This window comes from Ursus arctos, unplaced genomic scaffold (assembly GCF_023065955.2).
Source record: "Ursus arctos isolate Adak ecotype North America unplaced genomic scaffold, UrsArc2.0 scaffold_24, whole genome shotgun sequence".
Taxonomy (NCBI): domain Eukaryota; kingdom Metazoa; phylum Chordata; class Mammalia; order Carnivora; family Ursidae; genus Ursus; species Ursus arctos.
In genome coordinates this window covers 11,642,606-11,653,055 of record NW_026622919.1, presented here as the reverse complement: position 1 = coordinate 11,653,055, position 10,450 = coordinate 11,642,606, and the positions used below count along the sequence as shown (strand labels likewise).

General features: G+C 49.8%; 1 protein-coding gene across 1 annotated transcript; it reads right to left on the bottom strand.

Moving 5' to 3' along the window:
• Positions 1-3,583: 3,583 nt before the first annotated feature.
• On the bottom strand, positions 3,584-10,042 carry LOC113265665 (uncharacterized). Its single transcript, XM_026513215.4, has 3 exons — positions 9,619-10,042; positions 9,188-9,452; positions 3,584-3,933 (listed from the first exon to the last, which is right to left on the bottom strand). Exons 1-3 carry the CDS (start codon positions 10,040-10,042, stop codon positions 3,795-3,797), a joined length of 828 nt encoding a protein of 275 aa, XP_026369000.2. The 3' UTR covers positions 3,584-3,794.
• Between the last annotated feature and the right edge of the window lie 408 nt (positions 10,043-10,450).

The following is a 10,450-nucleotide window of genomic DNA, read 5'->3' as shown; positions in this document are numbered from 1 at the left end:
TCTCTCCTGTGGCATTGGAGGTAAGATAAAAATTCGTTTTTTGAACATCCCTTTCAGAAATGCTCTCCCCATGTTCTTTCTCAAGCTAGAATACAATGCAATTAACTTGGTTTAAGCTTTTCTGTTTACAGCCTTTATCCAGCTGTTCCTCCCCGAAGTTGCTCCCAGGTCACCAAGTTTGGATTTGGGGTCTCTATAGATAGTCTCTTTGTCCTTTCTATTGATGATTGATTTCATTCTATATATTTGATCTCTTTCTGAAATATAAGTACCTATTGGCCCTGTTTTTGGTTCAAAACCTTGGGAGCTTCCTGGGTGAAATCTGAAACTGTTCCTCATACACAGAGGGCAAGGAGAGACCAAAGAAAAAGGCAAACCCCAGATTAGTAGGTAGTAGGTCTAATAAGCAAGGCTTGTCATGGGTGGCTCTAAGACGAGTAAATCACATCCACCCACCAGAATCTTAAAAGCTTATATAGAAGACTTAATGGGGGTTAGTCATGTTTACTGTTCAGATGATCTCAACACACTTTGCTCTCTCAAGGCTACGTCCTTGAAAATGGCTCCCACCGTAGGAATAGCGGGCAGAATGTACACTCCAAGAATGGGAGAGGGTGAGGAGCCTCCGATTGCGCAGGTCCAGCCTGAGGGTCAACTGGTGATCAATGTCCTCTTGATGACTTCCTCCAACACCCATTTAGCTCATCCAAGAACCAAAACCTGTATTCATGTATTTAATCAGCTCCTTTCCCCTATGACGCTGTACTTGATGTTAAGACTAACTGCATATAATTTTCTAATCAAATAGGACCCTTCAGTTCCATTGGGTACATTGTCAAAATTTGTCCCTCGTTGAGATATTATAGCTATAATTATCTAGATAGCTCTTAGGTATTTTCTCTATTTCTAATTATAAATTCCAGTAGTGACTGGCTTTGTGTATATTTTATACATGCTCCCAACAACGGCTGTCATTTATCTACGTTGGTCATAATTTAATATATTTGAAGAGCGGCCCGAAAGAGGAATTCCCAGGAATTTGAAGAGCTAGCTCTTGGGGTTTGAGCTCAACAGCACCCATCTCTGACAAATGAATAATTAAAGGACCGAAGAACCTAGGGTCCCCATGCTCCACCTGAGCAAGAGGATGGTGGAAAAAAGAAGACTCCTGGGGACAGAAATGCAGCCAGGGGGGCGCCTGGGTGGCACAGCGGTTAAGCGTCTGCCTTCGGCTCAGGGCGTGATCCCAGCATTCATGGGATCGAGCGCCACATCAGGCTCCTCCACGGGAAGCCTGCTTCTTCCTCTCCCACTCCCCCTGCTTGTGTTCCCTCTCTCGCTGGCTGTCTCTCTGTCAAATAAATAAATAAAATCTTAAAACAAACAAACAAACAAAAAAGAAATGCAGCCAGGAAAATAGCACCAGGCAAGAGAGCTTATGTCAGTGCTTTAGAAAATTGTCATACCAGGTGATGCGAACAACCCATGAGATTCTGAGTGGACTCCAAAAGCTGTGTCGTGAAAGACTGAGTCCAGACATGTACACGGAAGAGCAGGTATCAGAGCTGCTCACCCCACAACGGTTCCTGATTATTCTGCTAGAGGATGCCAGACTCCTGTGGGAATAGCACCACCAGGTGCAGAGCGAGCTGCGATTGTTTTGGAAGCTTTTGGGGAGATTCAGGATAGTGGGTAGGATGCAGGAGGTTTGAGCATGTGGAGAGTTGGGGAAGGGGGATGCAGAGGGCTGGGACCACCAAGCTAGGGCAAGGTGCATAGTCCCACAGTGGGAGAAGAGATGTTAGGATGGTCTCTGCCGGGCTGGACTGAAAATATTGGTCTCTCCAATCCAAATCCCTCAGAGCTTGCCCTGCAGCTTACCGCCCTTGGAAATGAGTGAAGGTTTGGCTTTGTCCAGGTTCCTGGCACACAGCTCCTAAACCCTTGGACTCTCAGCAGTGTTAAGAGTGTCTTTTGGATGCTGAAGAGATGGCGGTGGCCGGAGGCCCTTAGGGCTGGTACCCAGAAAGACCAAGGCTTGACTAGAAGGTTGGAAGTTTCAGCCCCATCCCCTGACTTCTAGGGTGGGTAGAGGGGCTGGAGTCAATCACTAATGTCCATGATTTAATCAATCATGCCTAAAACCTCCATAAACCTCTAAATGATGGGTTCAGAAAGCTCCAGGGTGGGTGAGCACATGTAGGTTCTGGGAAGGTGGCTCACCCTGAGACAGCTTGGAAGTTCCAAACACCCCACCCACCCTCCTGTGCTGTGCCCTGTGCGTCTCTGCCGTTTGGCTCTTCCTAAATTACGTCCATTATAATCGACTGCTAATAGTAAGTAAAGTGGTTTGTGAGTTCTGTGAGTTGGTCTAGTGAGTTATCCAGCCACGTGCTTGGGGGTGCTGTGGATTGATAGCCAGTCCTCGGAAGTCCTGGTGACCTGGGACTTGGACGGGCATCTGAACTGGGGGCAGTCTTGTAGGACTGAGATCGTAAACCTGTGGCGTCTGATGCTAACTCCAGGTAGTGTCAGAACTGAACTGAACTGTTAGAGACCCAGTTGGGGTCAGAAAACTGGGGAACTGATTGGTGTCAGGAAAGAAAACAAAAAACAAAAAGCCTCCATTCATGAATATAGATGCAAAATCTTCCGTAAAATATTAGCAAATAAAATCAAGCATCCAGGGGTGCCTGGGTGGCTCAGATGGTTAAGCCTCTGACTTCAACTCAGGTCATGATCTCAGGGTCCTGGGATGGAGCCCATGTCAGGCTCCTTGCTCAGTGCGGAGCCTGCTTCTCCCTCTGCCTCTCCCCCCACCTCGTGTGTGCTCTCTCTCTCTCTCAAATAAATAAATTAAATCTTTTAAATTAATTAATTAATTAATTAAAATCTTTTTAAAAATCAAGCATCCAACTAGGGTTTATCCCAGGAATGCAAGAATAACTCAATATTCTAAAAATCAATCAAGGTAATTCATCATAGTAGGAAAAAAATTCATAAAACTTCAGCCATACCTTGTTTTGTTGTGCGGCACTTTATTCACTTCAGAGATACTGTTTTTTACAAATTGAAGGTTGGTGGCAGCCCTGAGTCAAGCAAATCTATCGGCTCCATTTTTCTAACAGCATTTGCTTATTTCATGTCTCTGACATCTGTAATTCTCACAATATTTCAACCTTCTTTTTTTTTTAAGATTTGTTTATTTGAGAGAGAGAGAGAGGCACAGAGGGAGAGGGAAAAGCAGACTCCCCTCTGAGTAGGGAGCCCAACGCGGGGCTGGATGCCAGGACCCTGAGATCAGGACCCGAGCCAAAGACAGACACTTAACCGACTGAACCACCCAGCTGCCCCTCAAACTTTTGCATTATCACTATATTTGTTACGGTGATCTGTGATCAGTGATTACCACTCACTAAAAACTCAGATGAGCGGTAGCATATTTTAGCAATAAAGTCTTTTTAAAATAAAGTATTTTTAAGATACGTACATCACGTATTCAGAGATAATGCTATTGCACATTTAATAGACCACGGTATAGTGTAAACCTAACTTTTACATACACTGGGAAACCAAAAAATTCATCTGATTCGCTTTATTGCAATCTTTGCTTTATTACAGTGGTCAGGAACCAACCCCACAGTATCTCCAAGGTATGCATGTCTCTTGCTAGATTCATAAAATGATAACTTCAGGGAAAGTGATTTCAAAAGTGACACTGAATTCACCTTTCCTTCCTCCCTCCCCCTGCGTTCTGTCCCTCCAGTTTGAATTAATTTGTAGAAAACTGTAGTCTACCCTGGCCCTGGCCTGTGCCATAGACGATGCCACCTGTGTGTTGCAAGGGCTCCTGATTCTGTAATCACGGGATCCTCTGGCTTTACGTTTTGGGCCCCATCTCTGGCTCTCTGTGTCTTTCGCTGATTCTTCAATCTGCAAGACAAAACAGGAGGCTGGCCAGCGGATTCCACTGAATGATTGATCATGGTAGCCGGTATGCTGGTAGGTACCAGAGGGACGGATAGGAACCGAGGTCCTCTCCAAAGGTCCCACTGCTGATTCACGGCAGGGCTGAGATGTGAAACGTGAACCCAGGCAGTCCAGTTCCAGAATTCATCCTCTTAATCATTCCATGTCCCTAACTCTACAGGTACATAAACCAGCCAGGATACACGTGCTGTCAAAATACAAAAGAAAGTGATTAATTCTGACTGGGTGTGGGTTGATCCTGGAAAGCTTTTAAAGAAAGAGGTAGCAAGGTGCCCGGGTGGCTCAGCCGGTTAACGTCTGCCTTCGACTCAGGTCATGATCCCAGAGTCCTGGGATCGAGTCCCACATTGAGCCCCACATCTCCCAGTTCTGGAGGCTGGGAAGTCTGAGATCAGCTCTGTGACCCTGGTCCGTCATTTAGCCTCTCTGAATCTCTGTATTTTCATCCACTGAAGGGAAAAAATGTAATTCCTGTCCCATCTATTTAAAAAGGTAGTTGTGAAGAGCAAATGAAAACACTGAATGTGAACCAGATACTCTCTACGGCAACAGAGAAGCGGTGACAGCTGGGGTGGGGGTGCCAGCGATAGACGTCATTGTCACAGTCCGCCCTTCAGGGACCAGTCAGTAAAGCCACATAAGAAAAACTTAGCTAGACAACCTAATCCAGAGAGAAAAATGTAATTGAATCCTTATGGCTCCAATTCTATGATTGCTAAAGAGAAACAACATAAGCTTTGTCTGCTGGGAGCTGCGTTAGCAGGACCCAGCCAGAACTCAACACAAAGCGTGCCCCAGGTGGGCCACACGCATCCAAACTGCACAGGACCTCAAAGGGGGCAGAGGTGATCAGAATGGTCAAGGAACGCTTCCTGGAAGAAGCAGACGTTGAAGGGAGCCTGTGATTCAGCCAGGTAGAGAGGAAGGAGGTCTACACCAACCTGGCCGCGTTGGAGGAGGACAATCGGGCAGGGGAGCCCTGAATTGGAAAAATTCTACCTGCCACCCCTACTCAGCCAGCTTGCTCCTGAGGCTGGAAGGCCCCACCTTCCCAAAGAGGGATGGAGTGTGAAACAATGTCCTAAGTCAAAGCAGGGGGTCGGGGGGAGTTGGGATTCCTACTTCATTCTGTTGCTAAACCAGTATTTGCCGCTGAACCACCATCCTGAGAAAGGGGCTGGAATCAGGTGCACTGACCGTTGAAACCGTTCCAGACACAGTGCCAGCCACGCAGCCAGCCTGCGGGAAGGGCTGGGGCCCAGGTGGCACCCACGGCTCCCCAGGCAGAACTGACTGCACGCTTCATCTGCATGGACACTTTCTTGGCCCACAGATGGCTCTGGAATGGTGGCAGCATCTTGGCCACTGGGTCAACCAGGCGCCCGCAGCAGCAAGGGAGCAGAGGGGCGAGGCCAGGGGGGCGATGGGAGGGGCTGGGACGAGGCTGCTTCTCCTGGACATGGGGGGCCAGGGAACCACGGGCTGTGGGGGTCCCTCCTTGTGGTGGCAGCCGGAGGTGCCTTCTTCCCCAACACACACACACACACACACACACACACACACACACACCGTCAAGCTAGAGCTAGTCTCTAATGACATGGCTGAATACTTCCTCCTTTCACTCATAACTTCTCAGGTTATAAATAGCTTTTACCAAAAATACTATATTTCACTGGATGAACCGGCCATCTTATTAGTAGAGAGTTGGGTTGGGGGGGGGGGGGTTCTAAGCAGATGGAGGAGTTTTATCCACTGGGCCAATTAGAAATTTAAACTTCTGTGATAAAAATGCCAGCAGGTTCCTTTCTTTCCCTTTGTGTTAAAAAAAAAAATCAGTCTATGAAGAATTTGAAACTAAGCTTCAAAGGGGATCAATAAGAACTATTTTTAAACAGACAAGGAAAAAAGAGGCAGATTTCTTGCCAGCAGCAAGGTCCCACTTTGTACAAAGGGCGGTTTGCTGGGCAGAGGGGAACGCGTGTGTGCCAGGTATGTCTTTCAAGAGTTGCTATGGTCTGAATGTTTGTGTCCCCCCAACATTCACAAGGGGAAACTGTTAAAATCCAAAACAAATGAAGACCAGCCTTGAAAATTCCCTAAGCAGAAAAAAAGAAAAAACAAAACAAAACAAAAAACCAGGTTAGTCATACAAACAAAGGTTGATTGAGCTTATTTTGCAAGGCTAACTTGACCTGCGTCATTTCTTGCTTATGCCTCTGGAAACTGTAAGCAAAATGTGAACAGTTGCTCCCGGTTTGCAAACTGTCTTTTGGTGTGGGCACAATCACCTTTTACTAATCACTACTTTGGTGATTCATTCATTTTCCTTCTGCAAAGTCTTCCTCAAAGAGATCAGTGCCCTTATAATAAAAGAGACCCCAGCGAGCTCCCTCGCCCCGTCCACGATGTAAGGACACCGCACAAAGTATGGGACTGGGAAGAGGGCTCTCGCCAGACCCGACCACGCTGGCGTCTCAGACTTCCAGCCTCCAAAACTGGAAGAAATAAATTTCTGTTGTTTATAAGCTACCCAGGCTGTGGTATTTTGTTACAGTGGCCTGAACAGACTGAGACCTCACAGAGTCTTTCCATTAGGATCCAGAATAGTTTTCCTCTGACCTTTTCCAATGTAAATTCAGTTAAGTGGTTCCCTAAAAAAGAGTTATAATAAATCTAATGTGCAAAACATAGGACTGACTCCTAAAGTCTCGGAGAGGTGATCTTGGCCATCTCCTCGTCTTTGGTGAACATCGCCCACCAAGAGAAGGTGCACCTCAATTTTAAAGCTTCCCAGAAAGGGTGTTGCTGGGGCATTTCTCTGGGCCCCCCTCATCTTGTGTTCTGCGCGCATCCCTTCTGAGGTATGTTCTTTCATTAGACACAGTGAAGACTCCTGGCCCTTCCCCACACTGTCACCCCAACACACACACACACACACACACACACACACACACACACACACACTGTTGCCCAGACCACAGCTTCCTGGCTCTCTAGAATCCTGACTTCTCACGACTAATTCCCGAGGCCACAAACCAGTGCTGCAATAAGGAGGTCACCTGTGACCTCTCTGACCCCACAACAAACCTAGCGTTTCCCTTCTCAGATTCCTGCTGACTGAGCTATGACATCAAGCATCTCGGAGAATCCAGATCGTCACTACAAGCATTTCAGGAGCAGGAGCGACCGTAGCCCGTCCACCCACGCCCACGGTTTCCCCTCACATTAAGCAGCTGTCACTCTTCATAGGATGTCAGGAAGCAGAGTGTTCCTATAAACCAGAGAGGGCTTCCAGGGGACCATACTAATCATACCCTTTGTTGTGCAAAGATGTGATAGGATCCCAAACCACAGCACTCTCTTCCCCAGTGGGACCCAACTCCTCTGTTGCCAATCACCGTCTCGATGCCCAAGTCCAAGTCCACGTGCCTCGCTAGCTGTGTCCAGCCTCAAAAAGTCCTCATTTCGGTTACATTCTCACTTCTGTTACATTCTGAACCTCCCTCTAGAAATAGAACTTGGCCATCACCAGCCGACTCTGGTCAACAACTGACACGCGACAGATCCCCAACTCAATGCATGTCCTCCCGATCCTGTGTCCTGCCCTCTTCGGACACCCCGTCTGCCTCAAGAACACCCTTGCACCCTTCAAGACCCAGCGAACCCAAGAGAATCTTCCAGAATCCTTTCATGATACTCCACCCAGGATACACAAGCAATTCTAAGTCCGTCCAAGCCTCCTTAAGATCCCTACTGCTTGTAGTCCTCGCCCAGGCCCAACTGTCTCCCTATGCTGAAGAGAAAAACATTTTAGAGGCTTGGAGGAACAATTCGTCCACCTTGACCCTCGCTGGCCAGAGCGGGACACAGGAGACAGGCCGGAGTCAGAACAGAGCCCTGTGGGTGTTAGGGGCCATACCAGGCTGCCTAGCCACACTCTTCTGTCCACTGTGTGTCATCGGCTCACTGCTCCCAGGCGAAGTTCCTGGACTATAGACTTTTTCTTCCTGCCACATTTTTTTTTTTAAGAGAGATAGAGAGAGGCAGAGAGGGGCAGAGGGAGAGGGAGGGAGAGACTCTTAAGCAGGCTCCACACCCAGCACGGAGCCCGATGCAGGGCTCGATTTCATGACCCCTGAGATCATGACCTTAGCTGAAATCAAGAGTCAGCAGCTTAACCAACTGAGATGCCCAGGCGCCCCTCTTTCTGCCACATCTTTTTTTTTTTTTTTTAAGATTTTATTTATTTATGTGACAGAGAGACAGCAAGCGAGAGAGGGAACACAAGCAGGGGGAGTGGGAGAGGAAGAAGCAGGCTCCCAGCGGAGGAGCCCGATGTGGGACTCGATCCCGGAACACCGGGATCACGCCCTGAGCCGAAGGCAGACGCTTAACGACTGCGCCACCCAGGCGCCCCTCTGCCACATCTTAAGCAAGCCCAGGAGCCCTCCTTGGTGGGGTGCCAGCCAGCAGGCCCTGCAACAGAAATCAGAGGTGACAGCAGTGGGGCTGGTGGGCCTGTCTCTCTGAGAGCTTCACTGGACCTGAGAAGGACGCATGGCAGCCAGAGCAGAAAGAAGCAACCTTCTGACTGGGCACTTTTCTCCCAGTCCCCGATAAGCCTGTCACTTTCTAGGCAGCTAGAGTTGTAGTGAACCCAGGAGGACTTGGGTGAACTCTCTTAGCTCACAGAAAAGAAGACCTCCCATCCTTCCTCTTGCTCACATCAGACTGGTCTTTTGACCTTGATTTTGAACTTGAATCTGACCACATCCCTCACCTGCTCCAAATTCTTCAGTGGCTGCTTCTCGGGGAAATCAGGCCACCTCTGAAAGGCGCAGGAGCTCTGTATGATCCGTCTGTGCCTGCCCGTGCAGCCTCACACTCCCCCTGTATAATAATCTCAGCCATAGCAAACAACCTGCCTCCAACACCAGACTCCCACACACCTCTGCTCTGGCACATGCCACCCCCACCACCTGGGTCCTCCCTTCTTCCCTTCTTCCGCAGAAGTCCCTTCAGCCTCAGCCTCAAGGCGTTCTGGACTTGGGGTGCCTTCCCCTACTCCTCACACAGAATTGGAAACTCCAGTCCACTGCAGGGTCCACACTTTATATTTTCACTGTAGTAGTGAGAGCAGCTTCACTGCATCGCACCAGTTCTTCCAGTCTTGGTCCTTAACAACCTGTTTCCTTACCTGTAAAATTGGGGATAGTAATGGGACCTCATAGTGTTGGTGACAGGGCTGATCCTGGGAAGCGGCAGTGGGTAGCTGGGAAGTGAGCCAGGGGAAGGAAGGAGAGCAACACGGGGGGCATTCACGTGCAGGTGACCCCGTGGATCACCGGAGTTAGAGGGAGCCGCTCGGAACAGTCGTGCCTGAGCGCATAGGAAGCTCTGCACCCTCCGACATTTCGCCCAAACATTGCTGATTCTTCGGGACCAGCCGGCAGCTTGGAAACCTGAACAGATAATGTTGTTATTACAATATACACGGTCACTGAAAACCGGAGGGATGCCCTCCACTCCCGGCCACATGCCCCGCGCCTCCCCAGCATCTCCGCGGACACTTCCCAGAGTTGGCACCCCGCGCACCGCCCAGGGCCCAGGGCACAGGACCGCGCTCACCTTCTGCAGAAATGCCATCCTCGGCCTGTACTGTTGGCCTTGGTGTCGGATCGTCATCCCGGACCCTGGATGGATTCAGAAGCAGAACCCGAGCGGACCACAGGAGGGGAAGCCCCCGGCGAAGGCGCCCGCGTGGCCCGCACACGCCCTGGCGTCCCGGGGGAGGAGGGTGGCCGGGAGTGCCGGGCTGGGGCGGCTGCTGCTGCCGCCGGCGACGCCCCTTTACTCTGCCTCGGCCCCCGCCCCGGGAAAGCCACTGGAATCCGCGCCAGCCAATGAGCGCGCCGCGCCGCGGGCTTATTAGCATGCGCTGCGCTTGCGCCCACCTGCCGCCAGGGGGCGGGGTCTGGTCCCGGCGGGATCCCCGGGGAGCCTCAGGTGAGAGTGGGAGGATCTGCCGCAGAGAGCGAGCCTGGGACCGCATCCCTAAAACCTGGGGAAGTGAAGACAGTATACCATGGGTTTTGGATCCCTGGCTAGGCTGCCACCGAGTCACTGTGTGGCCCTCAGCAAGTCGCTTCAACTTTCTGAGCGTCAGTTCCTTATCTAATCGGAGAAAATCGACCGAGTGGTGAGAAGTGACACCTGTCTGACAAGTGCTTTGAGGTCAGAATGAAGAGCAGAGTTAATGGGCAGTGAAGTGTGATGCTTACCTGCGAGGTGGGCTGGCTGTGAACCCTGGACTTCCCCTAGCTTTAGCATCTCAAGCAAGTTATGGAAACTTTCTGGACTTCATTTTCTCCATCTTATCAGTGAGACTGGTGCATCCTCCTCCTTGTGTTTTGGGAGGGGCAGGGGCGATTTGGTTTAAGATTACTAACCTAATGCATGT

Coding starts and splice junctions, on each gene's coding strand:
- LOC113265665 (XM_026513215.4), bottom strand. CDS start 10,042: ATGCGGTCCCAGGCTCGCTCTCTGCGGCAGATCCTCCCACTCTCACCT. Junction 9,453..9,618: donor GGATGGCATTTCTGCAGAAG/GTGAGCGCGGTC, acceptor TTATCTGTTCAG/GTTTCCAAGCTGCCGGCTGG. Junction 3,934..9,187: donor TACTATCCCCAATTTTACAG/GTAAGGAAACAG, acceptor TTTGTCTTGCAG/ATTGAAGAATCAGCGAAAGA.